Source organism: Trichomycterus rosablanca, chromosome 15 (assembly GCF_030014385.1).
Source record: "Trichomycterus rosablanca isolate fTriRos1 chromosome 15, fTriRos1.hap1, whole genome shotgun sequence".
Taxonomy (NCBI): Eukaryota; Metazoa; Chordata; class Actinopteri; order Siluriformes; family Trichomycteridae; genus Trichomycterus; species Trichomycterus rosablanca.
The window spans coordinates 29057028-29078125 of record NC_086002.1 but is presented as its reverse complement, the minus strand read 5'-3'; the positions used below and the strand labels follow the sequence as shown (position 1 = coordinate 29078125).

Genomic DNA, 21098 nt, shown 5'->3' with positions numbered 1-21098 from the left:
GACTGATTCAGTGGTTTATTTTGCTTGTATTTCTTGCCAGAAACCAGAAAAGAGGTTTGCAGGTACAGCCATCCAATTTGGTGGCAGTTTTTCTGACATTTGTATTATTCATATCGATATCGGAATTATATCGTATCGACCGAAATTAGGAGTTATATCGTGATAGAAATTTTAGCCATATCGTCCAGCCCTAGCTAGAATATTACAGGTGAGTGTTTACACTACAGTCCATGTTGGTAATGTGTCAGGGGTACCAACTGGTTACTGGTAGAAACATCACAGGATCACAGTGGATTGTGGGTAATAGTCTGTACAAAACTGTGGTCTGATTTGAACTTGCCAAATAGGGGATTATGTACCCCTCAACACAGCACCTCTACTGTTTGATGTCTTTGTGGGTCTGTTCTGACCATTCAACAAGGTTCCTTTCAAAGAACTTGGGTAGAATCATACAGAAGAGACTTTCTTTAGTCAGTTCTCTAGACATCTTTGTGGTTATGTTAAGACGTTCTAACAGTGAGACCTCACAAACATCTGTAATTTCTCCACTGTTCTTCATCTTCTTCTTCTCATAATTCAATATGTTCAGATACTGTAGAAGAGATCAGACATAATCAGATGTTTCAGTCACCTATCAGACTCAACACAATCATAACCAGTATAGTTAATGTGTGTAGTGTGTGTAGTGTGTGTAGTGTTTGCATGTGTGTGTAATGTGTGCATGTGTGTGTAGTGTGTGTAATGTGTGCATGTGTGTGTAGTGTTTGCATGTGTGTGTGTAATGTGTGCATGTGTGTGTAGTGTGTGTAATATGTGCATGTGTGTGTAGTGTTTGCATGTGTGTGTAATATGTGCTTGTGTGTAGTGTTTGCATGTGTGTGTAATGTGTGCATGTGTGTGTAATATGTGCATGTGTGTGTGTGTGTGTGTGTAATGTGTGCATGTGTGTGTAATGTGTGCATGTGTGTGTAATGTGTGCATGTGTGTGTAATGTGTGCATGTGTGTGTGTAATGTTTACATGTGTGTGTAATGTGTACATGTGTATGTAATGTGTGCATGTGTGTGTAATGTGTGCATGTGTGTGTAATGTGTGCATGTGTGTGTAATGTGTACATGTGTATGTAATGTGTGCATGTGTGTGTAATGTGTACATGTGTGTGTAATGTGTACATGTGTGTGTAATGTGTACATGTGTGTGTAATGTGTACATGTGTGTGTAATGTGTGCATGTGTGTGTAGTGTGTGCATGTGTGTGTAATGTGTGCATGTGTGTGTAATGTGTGCATGTGTGTGTAATGTGTGCATGTGTGTGTGTAATGTTTACATGTGTGTGTAATGTGTACATGTGTATGTAATGTGTGCATGTGTGTGTAATGTGTGCATGTGTGTGTAATGTGTGCGTGTGTGTGTAATGTGTGCATGTGTGTGTAATATGTGCATGTGTGTGTAGTGTTTGCATGTGTGTGTAATATGTGCTTGTGTGTAGTGTTTGCATGTGTGTGTAATGTGTGCATGTGTGTAATGTGTGCAAATGTGTGCATGTGTGTGTAATGTGTGCATGTGTATGTAATGTGTGCAAATGTGTGCATGTGTGTGTAATGTGTGCATGTGTATGTAATGTGTGCGTGTGTGTGATGTGTACATGTGTATGTAATGTGTGCGTGTGTGTGATGTGTACATGTGTGTGTAATGTGTGCGTGTGTGTAATGTGTACATGTGTGTGTAATGTGTGCATGTGTGTGTAATGTGTGCATGTGTGTGTAATGTGTGCAAATGTGTGCATGTGTGTGTAATGTGTGCATGTGTGTGTAATGTGTGCAAATGTGTGCATGTGTGTGTAATGTGTGCATGTGTATGTAATGTGTGCGTGTGTGTGTAATGTGTGCAAATGTGTGCATGTGTGTGTAATGTGTGCATGTGTGTGTAATGTGTGCAAATGTGTGCATGTGTGTGTAATGTGTGCATGTGTGTGTAATGTGTGCAAATGTGTGCATGTGTGTGTAATGTGTGCAAATGTGTGCATGTGTGTGTAATGTGTGCATGTGTATGTAATGTGTGCGTGTGTGTGATGTGTACATGTGTATGTAATGTGTGTGTGTGTGTGATGTGTACATGTGTGTGTAATGTGTGCGTGTGTGTAATGTGTACATGTGTGTGTAATGTGTGCATGTGTGTGTAATGTGTGCATGTGTGTGTAATGTGTACATGTGTGTGTAATGTGTGCATGTGTGTGTAATGTGTACATGTGTGTGTAATGTGTGCATGTGTATGTAATGTGTACATGTGTATGTAATGTGTACATGTGTGTGTAGTGTGTGCATGTGTATGTAATGTGTGCATGTGTATGTAATGTGTACATGTGTGTATATAATGTGTACATGTGTGTGTAATGTGTGCATGTGTGTGTAATGTGTACATGTGTGTGTAATGTGTACGTGTGTGTAATGTGTGCGTGTGTGTGATGTGTACATGTGTGTGTAATGTGTACATGTGTGTGTAATGTGTACATGTGTGTGTAATGTGTACGTGTGTGTAATGTGTACATGTGTGTGTAATGTGTACATGTGTGTGTAATGTGTACGTGTGTGCATGTGTATGTAATGTGTGCATGTGTGTGTAATGTGTACATGTGTGTGTAATGTGTACATGTGTGTGTAATGTGTACGTGTGTGTAATGTGTGCGTGTGTGTGATGTGTACATGTGTGTCTGTGTACAAAGTAACAGTAACTCACTATAGTTCCTTCAGGTTACATTGTGGATCCTCCTGTAGATCTTTGAGCAGTTGTACTCCTGATTCTCCTGGATGATTTAGGATCAGACTAAGTTCTCTCAGACGTGATGATGGATTTGATTTCAGAGCTGAAGCCAGAGCAGTAAAACCTTCATCTGTAATACTGCAGATCCTCAACCTGCAGAAGAAAATCATTTAATAACAATCATACATCATCTTCTCCCACCTCCTCCTCCATCTCCATTCAGATCCACAACCAGACAACATCACTGAGAAATCTTCAACATGTAAAACTATTCTATTATATTAATGATAAAGTGTTTTATCTTGTGTGGGGAAAATTAGTAAAATATCAAAACTCATACACACATCAATAACAGTTTCTGTATGAATGATCTTCTGTATCTACAGTGTGAAAGTGAAGATCTTACTCCAGTATCTCCAGTTTACAGTGTGGATTCTCCAGTCCAGCAGAGAGCAGCTTCACTCCTGAATCCTTCAGTTTATTGTTACTCAGGTTCAGAAGTTTCAGACTGGAGGAGTTTAAACTGAGAACTGAGGACAGAACTTCACAACTTTCCTCTGTTAGATTACAATCCCACAACCTGAAGAGAAATAATCAGATCAATCAGAGAAATGAAAGACGTCACCCTGCAGCAGTAAGTGGAATCCAAGTAGCAGATCTGATAATATTACCCAGAATGCATTGCAGATGAAAGTGAAAGCAGCTGAATTGATGATGCTGAATCGATAATCATTCCAGCATGAGTGTAAAATGTGATTTCAGACTTAAAGTGGATTCCACATTTTAAAGGTCACACTACGACATCTACACATTCAAAACTAAAAACCCTCCCAATCACCAACCAATGGAACCTGGGATTTCAGTTCTAGTTTAATTAATGGTGCTAATTGGAACTAATTAATCATGAGCGAAGAGAAGGAATTCGATTATCTGCTGTTTCTGTAGTGTTTCTTTTGTTTGTTTGTTTACCTTCGTAGCTTAGCTTGTTAACAGAGAACAGAACAAATCAGGTTAATCACCACCACACTCCTAATGTATGGTACAGTGGTGCAGCAAGTACTGCATCATTTGTAGTTATTGTGATGTGAGTTTTGATGTAAACTCATTTTCCATAATGGCTAAACAATTAATTAAGAGAGAATATCAAATAATAATGTTTAATTTGTATGTTAATTTTAACTGTAACACTTTTAAACATCTACAATTAACACAAATAATAAAATAAATATATTAGCTTGACAGCCTCCATATTTTTTATCTTACCACACAAACTACATGAACACGATCGATTCAGGTAAATGAGTTTGATCTCAGAGAAACCTTCTACCTGATGTGCATTTAAAAGCAGCATCTGTCCAGCAGCATCTGTCCAGGGTGTTGCTAACTAAAGAGCTAATCCACAAAAATCATTTTATTCCTGTATAGAAGAACAATGAGAAGATAAAAATATGTGACTTTTTTTTAAAGCTGAATCACATTTTTCTTCATCCATGATAATTTCCTACTGCAAGTTCAACACCAGAAACTCAGGTGCTGCTAGTTTAGGATCTAATCTCAGGTGAATTAGTGAGTTACAGTAAATAAACAATCATGCTCAGATGTGATGAAGTATGAAGACTCCAAAGAGTTCCAGCTAAACCATCTACAAGGTTCCGCTTTTTAAAAATGATGCTTCAGAGTGAAACAGATCTTCTGTATCTACAGTGTGAAAGTGAAGATCTTACCCCAGTATCTCCAGTTTACAGTGTGGATTCTCCAGTCCAGCAGAGAGCAGCTTCACTCCTGAATCCTTCAGTTCATTGTTACCCAGGTACAGATGTTTCAGAATGGAGGAGTTTAAACTGAGAACTGAGGACAGAACTTCACAACTTTCCTCTGTTAGATCACAACCCCACAACCTGGAGAGAAATAATCAGATCAGACTACATTGCAGATAAAAGTAAAATCAGTTGCACTAATAAATTTAACAATAGCAGGACTGCTGTATTGTACTGATTTACAAGTGGGCGGAGCTTCACATTTCTACACAGTCCAAAATAGTGGAAGCGCTAACTATAGCCATGTAGCTACTGAGAATTAATACAATGTTTCCCACTGATTATAAATGACAACTTGATTTTCTTCTCCATCCTAAAACATAGATGTGTGTGTGTGTGTGTGTGTGTGTGTGTGTGTGTGTGTCAAAAGTGCATGTTCCTACGTCCTTGCAAGTGTTTTCAAGTAGCACTGGATGCACCATGGTTCTGACCAGTATTAAGTGGTTCAATCATTTTATCTAAATTAAATTTACATTCCATAATTACTCACTATTTTACTTTTGTTAAGGAAAATTTTAATTAATACACATAACAAAAGGTGCATGGTTTGCTCCTACTCCCAGATCCTGTGATGGTGTCCAGATCCTATTTTTTAACAGTTGCCATACATAACAAAAGACTGTCGCCTGCAATCAAGAGACTTACAAATCCTGTTCTCGCTGGCTTCAACCAGTTCCCACTCCCCACCTAAGAAACATCTGTTAAATGTGTGAACTTTCCCACACAGCCATAAGGGCATTGTCACCATGTATATAAGAGATACTGTATCTTTGTTCTGGAGCGCACTGCCCAGTCTTCTATGAGAGGCTTGTCAGTGTGATCTTTCTCTGCAGACAAGAATAAACCTCTTTTTCTACTTATAATCCAGTCTTCAAGGTATTTATTAAAAGGGTTTTTTCCACCACACTCTGTAAAGGTTTCACCCTCACTGCTGTATTTCTGCACAGCACGACTGAGAACTAATAATTATCAGGAAGCTCTACGTAGAAACTGCTGTCACTAACATTCAGGGTTAGAGGTACAAATACTTCTGCTCCTGCTTTCAGGTGAAATTCTACATTCTGTATAAAACTAGTGCACGAGTCTAAACATGTAATTTACACGTCATGTTTATGTAAACTGAGCTCTGTTTATTCCACATCTGAATTATGATACTGTCAAAATCTAATCATTATCACAGTGTTTTCATCAGAGTCAAATTCATTCTCCTGAAAACGTAATTTAACATCAGTCAGATTAATTCCCTAAATGCTAACATCCTCATATCTCACCAAAAGTGGGCTAGTGCACTTTACCTCTGCACCACCTGAGCACCCCATTCATGCTAACATGAGTGTCTGTATTTAAAAAGACTGTTTGTTATTAATGTATTTCTCTCTTTATTACTGAACTTCATTATTTAGTCCGGAGCTCTGTGGTTGATAATTTTCACCATTTCAAATTACATTTTCTACTCAGTATAATCAGCAGAGTGCAGGTTAGTAGGTGGTGCAGAAACTGTTAGCATTATATTTACTTTACTAAATTAATGTTAATTTCAGACATATTTTGAGATCAAACTGCAGCATTGTAATTCTGCACCTTTTCAGTTTCGTACTTTTAACGATTAGTGTTTGTGTGATGAACTTATGAATCAAACATTTATAGAAATAAACATCAGTCAGATCAATTTACTTTATGCTAACATCCTCAAATCTCAGCACTGCAGTATACTTTACTGCTGAAACACCTGAGCGCCCCATTCATGCTAACATGAGTGTCTTTGTTTAAAAAGATTATCTATTATTAATACACTTATCTCTTTATTATTTGTTATTTATTTGTCTCTTTATCACATTTAGTCCTGATGTTTTTGGAGCTCAGTGGTTGATGAGTCCACCTTTTAACATCAGATTTAATACTCAGTAAAATTAACAAACTGCACGTTAGTAGGTGGCACAAAAATAGTTAGCATTAAAATTTAAATTACTAAATTGGATGTTACTTTTAGACACATTTTGAGATCTGACACTTTTTGTACTGGTGAGAACTACATTACCCAGAGTTCTGTGGGTAATGTAGTTCTCAGGAAGTAATAAGGAAGTGTAAGTAGAGTTTGGAAGCATAATAAACAGAGCTGCATTACAACACCGGTCTCCGAGTGAATTAAATATAAGCTATTTATACATGGTGTTAGAAGCAGGCAGTGAGGTAAACGCCCCGTGAATTTACCGCCTCGTCTTACAAATATAAAAAACTCGAGCGAGCAGTGCAGCTTCACAAACGCAGACAGCACGTTATTGTTTTCTCAGAGGCTTGAATCACAACACAGATTTAAAGAATTGGCAGTCGCAGCAGTACAGATAACACCAGAGCCCTTTGACTTCTCCAATACAGCTGGATGGATCAGGCGGTTTGAACGTTTTCGTCTAGCATCGGGACTGAGCACAAAACCAGAGGAGTATCAGGTTGTAAAAAGATGTTCAGGTCTTCAGTGACACTATAGTGATGGTGGAACACTGTGACATATGACACAGAGTACAGCGGTGTGAGCCACTGTTGTATAGCCCAGTCCCAATCTCGCCCATGGAGTAAAGTAGGTATGGATCTCTTTGAGCATGACAAGAAAAGCTACTTACTCATTGTTGATGACTTCTCCAGATACATCGATGTGGTAGAGCTCAGAACCACATCCTCAGTGCAAATGATCAAAATGACTTAAACGTTTAGCTTCTTCATCTCAGAAATGAAAAATAAATAAATTCTACACAGTAAACAGGAACATGCAATTTAATAAACTGGTATATTTATTCCATAATTTCAAGAATTTCAATCATCATTCTACTGTATAAGATGTTTGAAGTGCCAAACTAAGAGCTAACATCCACTTTACTGGACCTGAATCTGCTGTCAAATCGCTCCAGGACACCCTTGGAACACCTTCAACATAATTTTATTGTTTTAACACAGTAAAACACGTGTGTTAAACGTCCACTGAAGGATGAAAAGTGAAATTTTTATAATGGTGAAATAACAACAACACAGTTCCTGCTAGATTGCACTGCACTCTGTACACAATGTTCACAAACTCATCAGACTTTATTCTATTAAAACATTAACTGAAGCCGAGGTTATCAAACTATGGTACTATCAGTGGTACGTGAGGGGATTTAAAAAAATGAAGCAAATCAAAGGATGAAATAAAATTAATCTAATGTAATTATCATTCACACCTGATTCCAGTCTGCTCCTCATCACTCTGCCTGTAAAAGCCCCTGGTTTCTCTCCTCTCATCACCAGATCTGTTGAGGCCACTATGGTGGAGTTCAGCTCTTTGGAATTTTTTCCCTGAATTCTAATCTTTCCCTTTTCCTCCTGGTTGCTAAGCTTCATCCCTTCACCTGGATCAGTGGTTCCACCTGCCTCTTTCTCTGATTTCTGGTTCCTTTGTTGCACCTCCTTCATTGTACCTAGACCGAGGAGAAGCTATCCCACGACCCCTACGACACGTGGGCAGCATGCTGTATGCATCTTATCACCCACACATTGACGAGTGTTGTGCCACCGAGCATTGTGTACGGAGAGACACACCCTAAGAGCACTCTTTCCTCATCTCTGTGTAGGCGCCTCTAATCAGCCAGCAGAGGTCGTAACTGCACCATTCTGATGTTCTTCATGTAGCTGCTCATCCTCAGTCAGCAAGGCAGAGCTGAGATTCGATATGATGTATTTGAGATCCCAGCTCTGGTTGCAGCCAGTGTTTTTACCGCTGTGCCACCTGAGCAGAGGAACTGTCACATTTAACTATTTGTTTTTGCTTGAGCTTTAAAAATCTTAGATTTTTTTTATCCCATCAATAAAAGCCAGATGTATCTAATCACATCATTGTGTATTAAAAATGGAAACATGTTTTTGACATGTAAGTATAATAATGTTTTTTTGCTGACATCAACACATGGGCCAGTGAACTTAGTTAAGCTTGTAAATTCACCAGCACCTCACAAGTTCCTTCAGTAATTACCACTAGATCCAGAGCCAAATGCACTTCTGGTAATTCAGATAACCAACATGTAGCTTTAAAACAGTTTTTTGTTCAGTGTGATTTGTAACCCTTTTCAGACTGGTAGATTTAAGTGACTTTGTTTTGCATTTGAGTCTCTTTAGAACAAGGAATCGTGTGCTGCTTTCTGAGACTTCTAGCCTCTAATGACATGATTTTTGCCCTAATTTTCGCTCGGTGACTGGTCGGCGCTGGATTTGCCAGCTCAGGAGCAACTTGCTGTTTGCTCGGCAATCGAAGCGGCTCTCAATCGCTATGTGTGAACTACTCAACAACTGAGTGCTTGCGCTTGGTGACCAAAGTGAGATTTTTAGCATGTCAGATATCTGAATATCAGTTGCCCAGCTGGCAGTGAGTGCTTACAGCCTTATTGGCTAACAGCCAAGAACGCAAGATACGTTGTGAGCGGGGGAGAAGTTGTAAAAAGGTGGGACAGGGGCGTAATGTAGTTTATATCAGAATACATCAGCACACACAAGTTTTACAGTATTTCTGACCTCATTGTTCTCTACAAAACATAACACTAACACTGCATTGCAAACAGTATTTATTAACCTCCAACTCACTATAAAACAATTCATGCTGTTCACGTAGCCAAATCAGATTCAATGATTTTTTTCTCCTCGATTTTACGCTTGATATTACCGTACAAACCTTGATAGTTTGTTTTCGTGGCAGAAAATTGTTTAGGAGACCTGCAATTCCAGTTGGTGATAGATGGTGCAGTGTGTGACCCCCTATTGCCGATCAGTCGTGTAGTGTGAAATACACACCGACTTGAAAGACTCCCGATTACAAGAGATCCAGTCGTGTAGTGAGAACTGTACAGTGACCTGACCACTTGGAAAGTCGTGTAGTGTAAACTTGGCATAAGCTGCGTTAGCTAAAATGAATAATTTGAGGTACATAATATCCTATTTAAATATTAAACAGCCACAGCATTAAAATCTAACATTCACATAAACACAGCTGTAATATTAATATAAAAAATATAATTACTGAAGTAAAGGACATGTAAAGCTCTTACACTATTGTGTCCAGCTACAGTTTGAGTTACACTGTGTGCTGATTCTGCTTTGTGTTATGAAGTTACGAGCTGCTTTTGTTATGCATGAACAATAAAGTATAAAAAAATTTTTAATCCATGTTTTAACTGTTTCCTTGTTATCAACATTTTAACTGAAGTACTGAAACCAGCTGTTACACCCTAACAATAACAGAAACCTTTCTGCTGCTCTATAGAACCGTTTTCATTTACAGCACATTGGGCATTAATCTGAAGAACCATGTCATGATGCAAATAAGCCTTTAATCATGCAAAAGGAACTATTGTCTTAAGAACCACTGATACCCCTTTTCCACCGACGCAGATCCAGCTCCGTTCCGGTTCGCAAACTTGATTTTGAAATGGTTCTGCGTGTTTCCACCAAAACGAAAAAGGCACCAAAAGAGGTACCAAACAGCGAACTAGCATCTAATCTGGCACCACAGAATACTGGGTTTTTCAGCCCGAACCGTGACTTCATCTGTGGGTGTGTCACAGTGTAAAGGTTTGGGTGCTTTTACATGAGAAAGTTGTGCTGCACTTTCATTTTTTTAAAGTTCACCTGATTAAATTTAGATTCAGTTTGCCGCTGATATTCTCAGATATTTTCAAAGCGATGAACTGTGTGAGATGACATGGTAAAAGTAACCTGGACAGTATAAATGCTTAACGTAAAAAATAAAGCATAACATGGCTTGTCGTACTAAAACACTGAGTGATGAATTGGGGCAGTACAGAGCGCTATATTATAACCAGTAGTAACGGAGAGAAATGTAGAGTTTCTGTGTGGTACTTTTAGTACATTCAGCCACGTTACGCTTTTTCCAACTCTCCTGAGAAGCGGATTCAAAACCCAGAGCTGCATAAACAATAGATTGGATTTGATGGTTATTTCATGTTGTGGATTTTTAATGATGTTTTATCGCTCAAGTCGAGTGCTGAGTAAATCTGCAAAACACTTCTCACATAAATGAACCAAAGAAAACAACAGCTGCAACAAACACGTCACGTCTTCTTATCACTAATAGCTGATCGATGCTTTGTGCATAAAAACCAACATCTGTAACAACAGCACAAATTCCCACAGATAATCTACATGCTCCACCATCATGTTTACTTTCTTTATGTAACACCCACCGTTGATGCTGCAGGCTTGGTTCCCAAAAACTGGTGGAAATGCAGGTCTACAAAACACCAAAACTCAAAGAAACCAGAACCGGTTCAAGTGGCAGCATCATCGTTGTTCCACTCAATCACGAACAAGCAGCTTATCCATGCTGTAAATAATTTATTCAAATAACACTGCTGAGTTTCTCACTGTGGTTTCATCTCATCTCACTTCTGCTTCTCCAGGTTTCAGTGCTACTAAATATTATAAAAGTAATGCATGAGCAACAAAACCTCACAGTCATTCAAGATGGTGACCAGTGTGGTTGAGATGTAAGATTTTTTCGTTTGTCATTAAACTCTCATTCTGTAAACTGGAAATTATTTTTTAGACTTCATGGTTCATTTAATTTGCAAATGATTGCATGTTTTTCTGTGTAAACTGCTAAGGCTGATGTAATGTCTTCTGTTCTCATTCTGCTTGCTAGCCTGCTAGCTTTTGTGAAGATGAGTAACTCTAAAGCCAGAGCAAAAAGAAAGAAAAGTGAAATAAGTTCACTGCTGGAGTGTACAAACACTACACTAAATCAGATGGAATTTTTTTTGGCTTTTTAAGAATTTTTGTTTTCATATGGTAAATTAAATAAATAAACAATAATTGTGCATTAAATGTGCCAAACTTTGTTCAATGGTATAAGGTGTGTTTACTCTCACTTACAAAATCGAATACAAATATTTTGGCTCAGGGTGTCAAATTTTTGCACAATAATGTATAAGTTTATCACAAATCAGTAGCTTAATTTTACCTTCAGTGTTAAAAATCATTTTAATTCTGTTGATTTCATAGTAAAGTTTCTCACAGTTTCATAACTCAGTTGTAATTGAAAGTTTAAACTTAAACTTTTTCACCTGTCAGAACTCAAATTCATTTTCATGTCTGGGTGTGGTTAGTGAAATTGAACCCAAGTGACAATTAAATTTGGTTAACTCAGGGGTGGACAAACCTTTTGGCTGAAGGACCACACTAGGTTTTAAAATTTTACAGAAGGGCCGGGTGATAGACTTTAACAAAGGTCGGGGTCGGTAGTGTTTGGAGTGTGCAAACTAGTGGAATTAACTGAAATGCAGGGTATTAAAGAAAAAAAGGTTAAACAAAAGCAGGCTTTAAAGTAGGGCTGTGGGATATGACTAAAAAACTCTTATCTCGATATGCTTTTGAGAAGTGGCGATATACCATATGATATAATGTAAACTGAAAGTACAATGGTTGGGCCAGTGATAGCTCAGTGGTTAAGGTACTGGACCAGTAAACAGAAGGTTGCCGGTTCAAGCCCCGCCACCACCAAGTTGCCACTGTTGGGTCCCTGAGCAAGACCCTTAACCCTAAATTGCTCATCGTGTAAGTCGCTTTGGATAAAAGCGTCTGCTAAATGCTGAAAATGTAAATGTACAATGGCAAACCACTGCCTGTATTTTACCTTATATTGTTTATAAGTTCTCTTAAAAACACAAACTACTTTAGTTCTGATACATTCTGACAGAATTACAGTGTTTATTTTTTTAATAATTAAACAAACCAACAAAATCTCACAATCACATTTATGCTGTCGGTTTTACTTCAAATAAATGAGCTTTGCTATCACTGCAAAATGAAAGTGCACAGTAAACAGCAGAACCGTGACCCAGATCAATCACACAGCAGCAGAAAATCATAACCTCTGTGTACCTGATCTGTGTGTTCATCCATCAGGAATACAATCCACTTTTTTTCTTCTTGGCGACCATCTTGAATGTTTTCAGAATATATAAGATTCATACCCAGTTGTTTTTATCCACTAATGAAAACCGTCTTAGATCGTTTATTCTCTCGCTGATTCGTTCACTAAGCTGTCACTTATCCAACAACCAATGAACAGAGAGATTGAAATTCCACCCAGTATCTGAATTCAGAAGCACTGATTGGTTTATAGAACTGTTTATCAAGGCATGACCTCGGAATCTCTTTAACAGATGAACCGATTCATTAAGTTGTATGAGCACAACACCGTAATGAAATGAAAGCGTGAACAAAACGAATGAATCTTTACCGTAGATAAGAGCTCAGCTCCCTGATTCAATTCCAATGAATAATTCATTAGAAAAGAGTCGTCTCTGACTTGTTGACTCAGCGATTCAGTTTGCAAGCAGAGAATTTTGTAAATTCTTAACAGGCTGGATCAAACACCCTAACCTGTATGTGACCCGCGGGCCCGTAGTTTGCCCACCACTGGCTTAACTGGTTGATTTAGAAGCTAAGGGGCAATTAATTTTTCACACAGGGTCAGGCAGAGCTAAACAGCATTTGTTCTTAAATAAATAAAACTATTATTTAAACACTGCAAAGTGATGTGAGTCAGAACAAAATCACACTGGTGGTCAGTAAAGTATTTTTAGTTTAAATACTCACACAGCTCTTTCCGTTGATTGAATCACTGGCAGCAGTCTTCGAACCCCTTCATCTGACGACATGTATTTCTTCAGGGTAAACTTTTCCAGCTCCTTATCCGAGTTACATAAAGCAACCACCACCGCTGCCCACTGAACAGGAGAAAAATCAACTCCATGTAGACGATTATCACCAGACTTTTCTAGGGATGTTTGGACTTCCAGCACTAAAAAAGATCATTCAGATTATTTAGTCAGTGGACTGACTAGCTTCATTTAATATTAATATAAAAATGATATACAATATGTAATAACCAGCAGAGTAAATAAAAAAGGTGGTGGTTGGTTGGGGCTTTGACTCAGTTAATAAACAGATCACAAGTTCATCTCCATGTGCACTGTTTGGTATCTGCTTTACAGCTACTTCAGCCTCATTTTAATAGAAATCCTCCCAGTAGTGTAAACAGTTATCCAGTTAGTTCACCTCTGCAGTAGTGCAGTGACCAAAAAGCCAAACACAAAAGATTGTAGGAAAACAGAATGGAGCTACAGAACAAAATGGAAAGTACATGTTGAAGCAGCTGGAGAGTGAAACAGATGTATAAATGCTGGTTTATGTCTGATGTCTAGATAAACAGTAATTATATTTTATGTTATTCTCTGTTCTAATTTTTTGGAATGTTTTGTTACAATCTGATGTAAAAATATCATGTATCAGGTTTACAAGCATTAACTTCCTAAATAGAAGCAATCTGAATAAAAATGTACCTTTCTCAGCATCTTCCTCTCTCCACTGTTCAACTAAAAAGAGCAAAAAACAGTGAAAACATTTACATGTAAAACAAGAAGACACAAGGATTAAGTTACATTAAATTGTAATAATGAGATTAAGCAGAACTTTATGCTTCTTCTAACATAAAAGCCTGACATAAAACAAAGATTTTCTTAAGGAGACTGTCAGTAAGCAGACTTTGTATATCATAGGGCACCTGCAACTCTAATCTCATCTTGTTATTAAAATACACGATTAGATGTTAAAAAAAGATCTTACAGCATTTTCTTAGTGACCACAAGTTCAAATTAAATTTGATGTGCACTGTTTATGTCATCTGTACACAGAACATTTTCCCAGAAGCATTTTGGAGCAAAAATAAAGGGGAACCATCAAGATTAATGATTTTTTAAAAGAGGGAATGTTTTGTAATGCCAGGAGTTTTTTTCCATAAAACATTTTTTAAATAGTCATTGGTGTGTTATTGCTATGATAAATGTCCTTGCATTTGGGAAAATCACTATATAAATTAAACATACTGTTTTTATTATTAGAAAAAACAAGCCAGTGATGTCATGGTATCTGTTTCACAGGTAGTTCAGCTTTATTTTAATAGAAATCCTCCCAGTAATAGTGCACTAGATCGGCCTGCTTTTTATCCTGATACAGAGATTTGTGAGCAAACAAGCCAAACAGAACTTTTTTTGGAATGTGTTGTTGCAGACCTGAAATGCAGGAATGGATGTTTATTAATAAATGAAGTTGAGCAGATAAAACATAAAATATCTCAGGTTCATCCTGTCTGACATCAAATTAAATTCAAAGTAAATGTAAGACTCTGTAAATCTCCATGCTGTCCCAACTTTTTCTGATTTGGGGTTGTATATATATATATATTCCATATTGTTAACATATATTAATAATCATTTTTCTAGGTTTCTTTTGTTTGCTTCTGATTTCTCATTCTGTTTTCTCTAACCTGTTGTCTTTGTTTTAAATGTTTTGTTACAATCTGATGTAAAAGTAAAATGAGCTGAACTGAGAGCTCATGTATCAGGTTCACAAACATTAACTTCCAAAATAAAACAAATTTTCTGAATTCACCTTTCTCAGTGTCCTCCTCTCTCAATCTGTTAACTAAAATAAGAAAAAAAAAACAGTAAAACATTTTCATGTAAAAAAAAAAATAAAAAAATTGGTGGTAAACTGTAACAATGTGATTAGGCAGAACGTTATGGATCTTTTTCCTTTAAAAACTCATAAAATGTGTAACCACCACCACCCCCACCCCACAAACCTTCACATGCATTTATGGTGCATTCACATGAGAAGCGTTTTGGAGCAAAAATAAAGGGGAACCATCAAGATTAATGATTTTTTACAAGGGGAAATGTTTTGTAATGTCAGGGCTTTTTAAAAATATTTTTTTTCCATAAAACCATTTTTTAAATATTCATTGGTATGTTATTGCTATGATAAATGTCCTTGCGATTGGAAAATTTTCAGTATATAAATTAAACATACTGTTTTTACTTTTTCTGATTTGGGGTTGTATATACAGTATATTCCATATTGTTAACATATATTAATAATCATTTTTCTAGGTTTCTTTTTTTGCTTCTGATTTCTAATTCTGTTTTCTCTAACCTGTTGTCTTTGTTTTGAATATTTTGTTACAATCTGATGTAAAAGTAAAATGAGCTGAACTGACAGCTCATGTATCAGAGCTGTCAGTATTTGAATTCACCTTTCTCAGTGTCCTCCTCTCTCCATCTTTTACCTAAAATAAGAAAAAAAAACAGTTAAACATTTTCATGTAAAAACGACATTTGGTTTAATTAAACTGTAACAATGTGATTAGGCAGAACGTTATGGATCTTTTTCCTTTAAAAACTCATAAAATGTGTAACCACCACCACCCCCACCCCACAAACCTTCACATGCATTTATGGTGTATTCACATGAGAAGCGTTTTGGACTCCACGCGGCAAAAGTACACAGCACCACCACACTTCATAGTAAACAACGAGACAGACATAGTGATGGTTTTGCTGCTTCTCATGTGAATGCGCCCTGCTGGCTAAAGTAAAGAAGTTTTCTAACATGAACAGCATGAAAGTAGCATGATGATTCTCACCTTTCCAACTCATGAAAACTACAAACCCAATTCCTATGATCATGATCAAACTTCCAACTGCAACACAGATGACAGCAGTTTTCCATGCTGAGAAAATCTGATCTGAAACACAAAACAAAGAAATAAAATATAAATACAGTCAGCTCCAAAATTATTCGCACCCCTGGTAAAACATGAAGAAATCAAACTTTTAATTGGAGGAAATTTATTTCAAGAAAACAAAACATTTAACATAAAAATTGCTTTTAATAATATATTCTTATATATTTAAAAAATGAGAAACTAAATATAATCCATGATTCCATTGCACTTTATCTGCAAATCAGGGATTGATGAAAATAATTCACTGTTCCTCCATTGATGGTAAGTTCTAGACCAGTGGTGGGCGAACTACAGCCTGTTGGCCACATAATGATTGGCCCATTAAGAATTTACGAAATTCTCCGCTTGCAAACTGAATCGCTGAGTCAACGAGTCAGAGACGACTCCTTTCAAATTATTCATTGGAATTGAATCAGGGAGCTGAGCTCTTATCTACGGTAAAGATTCATTCGTTTTGTTCACGCTTTCATTTCATTATGGTGTTGTGCTCATACAACTTAATGAATCGGTTCATTTGTTAAAGAGATTCCGAGGTCATGCCTTGATAAACAGTTCTATAAACCAATCAGAGCTTCCGAATTCAGATACTGGGTGGAATTTCAATCTCTCTGTTTATTGGTTGTTGGATAAGTGACAGCTTAGTGAACGAATCAGCTTTTTACAGCGAAAGCCGAGAGAATAGTGGATAAAATTTAAATTAATTATTAGTGGATAAAAACAATTGGGTATGAATCTTATATATTCTGGAAACATTCAAGACGGTTGCCAAGAAGAAAAAAAGTGGATCGTATCCCTGATTAACACATGGATCAGGTACACAGAGGTTATGATTTTCTGCTGCTGTGTGATTGATCTGGGTCGCGGTTCTGCTGTTTACTGTGCACTTTCATTTTGCAGTGATAGCAAAGCTTTATCAAATATTGTGATTTTTTTATGCTCATTTATTTGAAGTAAAACCGACAGCATAAATGTGATTGTGAGATTCTGTTGGTTTGTTTAATGTCAAAATGCAAATGCATCACAAAAAATAAACACTGTAATTCTGTCAGAATGTATCTGTGATGGAGGTGCGCAGGGCGCTTCTGAGAATAAACCCAAGGAAGGCAACTGGTCCAGACAGCATTCCTGGACGTGCACTACAGGTTTGTTCATCAGAGTTGGCGGATGTGTTTGCAGACATATTCAACCTGTCTCTTATGCAAGCCTCTGTTCCTTCCTGCTTTAAGACCACCACCATTGTTCCACTCCCAAAGACAAACACAATAACCTGCTTGAATGACTATCGTCCCATTGCGCTCACACCTATCATAATGAAGTAGTTTGCTTATCGTCAAAACAGATCCACTGATGATGCAATCTGCACAGCCATGCACACAGCCCTCTCACACCTGGAAGGCAAGGACACGTATGCAAGAATGCTGTTCATCGACTACAGCTCGGCGTTCAACACAGGCTCACCGAGAAGCTCCACACCCTTGGACTGACACCGACCCTCTGTAACTGGATACTAAATTTTCTATCTGACCGATCTCAGTCAGTCAGGATTGGCATTCGAACATCCAGCACAAAGACCATAAACATTGGGACACCTCAAGGCTGCGTGCTGAGCCCTCTTCTGTACTCGCTCTTCACATATGACTGTGTGGCCTCCTGTAACACCACCAATATTATTAAGTTTGCTGATGACACCACCGTCATTGGTCTTATTACTGGGGGGGATGAGACGGTGTACAGGATGGAGCTAGCAGATCTTGTGGACTGGTGTCAGAAAAACAACCTTTCATTAAATATAAAGGAGAGGAGAACAGCATACACCACTGTATATAGGTGGAACAGTGGTGGAGAAGGTGAAAACCTTCAAATTCCTGGGTGTGCACATCAGTGAGGATCTCACCTGGTCTTGCAACACACGCTATATCATGAAGAAGTCTCAACAGAGACTGTACTTTCTAAGAAGATTAAGGAAATTTGGCATGTCAACCAAAATTCTCAGCAACTTCTACAGATGCACAGTTGAAAGTGTCCTCACCAGCTCCATCACAGTCTGGTACGGTAACTGCACTGCAGAGGACAGGAAGGCTCTCCAACGTGTAATAAAAACTGCACAAAGAATTTCTGGAACGTCCTTCCCTGCACTACAGGACATTTATCAGACCAGGCTGGTCAGGAGAGCCCACAACATAATTAAGGACAGCACACCCCCCCAAAACCACCTCTTCACTCTTCTGCCATCAGGCAAACGCTTTAGAAGCATTAAGGCCAGAACAACAAGAACAACAGTTTCTACCCACAGGCAGTCAGGCTTGTGAACAAACATGGACTAACACACACACAACCTACCTCATGAACATTAAAATGGAACTGTATATCCAATGACTGCTGCTATATTCTTAAACACTGCACAATTTTTCTGCACCTTAAACAACTGCTGCTATGTGCCTTTTTTACTACCTTAGTTTACTTTTATTTCTAGTTTTTATAGTTTAAGTTTTCATTTAAAAAGTTTTTATACTAAGTTTTTATTCTGTTAATTTAATTTTGTTTTATGTATAATACTTATTGACGTTTGGAGGACGAACAAAGTAAGAATTTCATTGTACAGTGTAACTGCTGGTTTTTCTGTGCACATGACAATAAAACTCTTGAATCTTGAATCTATCAGAACTACAGTATTTTGTGTTTTTAAGAGAACATAAACAATATAAGGTAAAATACGGGCAGTGGCCTGCAATAGTACTGCAATTATATGAGTTTTTTAGTCATATCCCACAGCCCTACTTTAAAGCCTGCTTTTGTTTCACCCTTTTTTCTTTAATACCCTGCATTTTAGTTGATTCCACTAGTTTGCACACTCCAAACACTACCGACCCCGACCTTTGTTGAAGTCTATCGCCCGGCCCTTCTGTAAAATTTTAAAACCCAGTCTGGGCCTTCAGCCAAAAAGTTTGCCCACCCCTGTTCTAGACCCTGCAGCTGTTAACTGTTCACACACCCTCACACATCAACCATCATGTTTAACGTTGTGGTTCTTAGAGTCCCAGAATAAAAAAAAATGGCATTGTACTAATGTAACCAAGACTAGTTAATAATTTAATGTGTTTAATTGGTTAAATAAGTGAGAGTGACAGAGATGTCTAAACACAAGAAATCAGTACAAGGACAATTTTAATGACACTGTATGTATTGCTGTCATTTTTTAAAGACATAAAATTCTTACAGCAAACTTCACAGGCTCCTACAGTTCGATCATTACTTACTAGAGATGATGAACTCGTTCTCCTTCATGTGATGTCTCTGTTGGACTCTGCAGTAGAACCTGCCTGCGTCACCGTTGAGTACAGTGATACGTTGTTGAACACTGAAAAATTCTCCGTCTCTGTGTGTTTCTGTTACTCCACCACTCAGGTTGATTCCCTCATCACCCAGCCACAGAAACTCTGGCTCAGGCCACCAGTTTTTAGATTCACACATTAGACTGAATCCTCCTGAATGATCAAAGCTCTCCAGAGTTATCAGTGGCTCTGTTCCAACAGCTGTAGATCAAGTTACACATCAAGTATCAGTATTTCCTCTTTCATAAACACAAATACACTATATGGACAAAAGTATTGGGACACCCCTTCTAATTTTTTAATGAATGCATTAAAATAACTTCAGTGACCTGCACAAAGCTCTGACCTCTCAGCCCCAGCTTTGGAATGAAATGGAACAGTAATTGAGGCTTTCTGGACCAACAGCAGTGCCCAGCCATCCAAATGCTCTTTTGACAGAACGGGCACCAGTTCTCACAAAGATACTTTAATGTCTTGTGAGAAGCCTTCTCTGAAGAATGGCTTTAATATTTTAATAGCAGTTGTTTCTGGTTACCATTTGATGTCCAACGTTGGGGTGTAAACCCAGGTGTGGTGTTGCCCACCCTGGACTCCCCTAAAAATAAATGCTGTAATTGTATTCCTTTTGCCCCCTCCTCAAAATTTAGCAAACAATTCAAATGCCCACATCAGGATAATATCCTAGTAAGACCTGTCCAACAAGCTCAACAAGCTTATGATCATGTGTCCAAATACTTTTTTAAATGTAACAATATTAATCATAAATTAGCTACTATACCTTCAACTTTTACTTGAACAGTGAAATCATCATACCAGGTTTCAGCGACAATGTAACATATGTATTTCCCCTCATCAGAAACTTGAACATTAGCTAACAGCAGTGAGGCGTCTCCTTTTTCCAGCTTCTCATCAGATAAAGCTGTTCTCCCTTTGTAAGATGGACTTTGCCCTGAATTAATTACTGTGTGATCTTTATAAAGATGTACTAGTAAGTTTTTTGTGTCTGGCCTGAACCACTCCACTCTCATGTCCACTGCACTGGTTTTGGGTTCAATGAAACAAGGCAGAACAAGATCAGAACCAGTAACTGCATATAGAGGAACATCTGGACCAACCAACCGAAAAGTTTCTGCAGAGAGAACAAATATAAAACAAACATGAATGACTTTTTATCACAGTCAGTTCACTCAGTGGCTTGATTTATATCCTGTCTTCTAATTCAGTTATTGGTTACTTATTAATATAATGGTGCGATAACCTTCATTCGCTCCCACTTGTGGCAGGAGGGTAAATTCATTCAGAATCAGAATACTTTATTGATCCTAGAGGGAAATTGCAGTTGTTTTGACTTTGGAAATTGACTTGCTTTAGTCCCAAACAGACTACAACCCCCCACGCCACATCTTATTCCAGACTATATAAGGAAAGCTCAGAGATCAGAGTGGCGCTGAACATTATACTAATGTTGTTGTAAGGTTTTGATTCTTTTTAGTGCATCAGCCCACAATTACTTTCATGTACACAAGATAATCATAGCACAGAAAATGTCCACAATTCCACAACTT

At 37.8% G+C, this 21098-nt stretch overlaps 1 protein-coding gene and 1 long non-coding RNA gene across 2 annotated transcripts; both read right to left on the bottom strand.

Moving 5' to 3' along the window:
- LOC134329142 (uncharacterized) lies at positions 1 to 2823 on the bottom strand. The gene is made up of 2 exons (XR_010014797.1): positions 2735 to 2823; positions 1 to 592 (listed from the first exon to the last, which is right to left on the bottom strand). It is a non-coding gene; the product is annotated as an uncharacterized LOC134329142 (long non-coding RNA).
- An 83-nt stretch (positions 2824 to 2906) lies between these two features.
- LOC134328473 (NACHT, LRR and PYD domains-containing protein 7-like) lies at positions 2907 to 19486 on the bottom strand. The gene is made up of 8 exons (XM_063009566.1): positions 19459 to 19486; positions 16100 to 16201; positions 15710 to 15742; positions 15067 to 15099; positions 13959 to 13991; positions 13213 to 13417; positions 4490 to 4656; positions 2907 to 2911 (listed from the first exon to the last, which is right to left on the bottom strand). The coding sequence occupies exons 1-8, from the start codon at positions 19484 to 19486 to the stop codon at positions 2907 to 2909; spliced, it is 606 nt and encodes a 201-aa protein (XP_062865636.1).
- Between the last annotated feature and the right edge of the window lie 1612 nt (positions 19487 to 21098).

Bases quoted from the DNA above. Each gene is read 5' to 3' on its own strand.
- LOC134328473 (XM_063009566.1), bottom strand. From the start codon at position 19,486: ATGAAGGAGAACGAGTTCATCATCTCTA. The intron at 16,202-19,458 runs GTAAGTAATGAT...TTTGTGTTTCAG, and splicing joins GAACGAGTTCATCATCTCTA to ATCAGATTTTCTCAGCATGG. The intron at 15,100-15,709 runs GTGAATTCAAAT...TTCTTATTTTAG, and splicing joins AGAGGAGGACACTGAGAAAG to TTAACAGATTGAGAGAGGAG.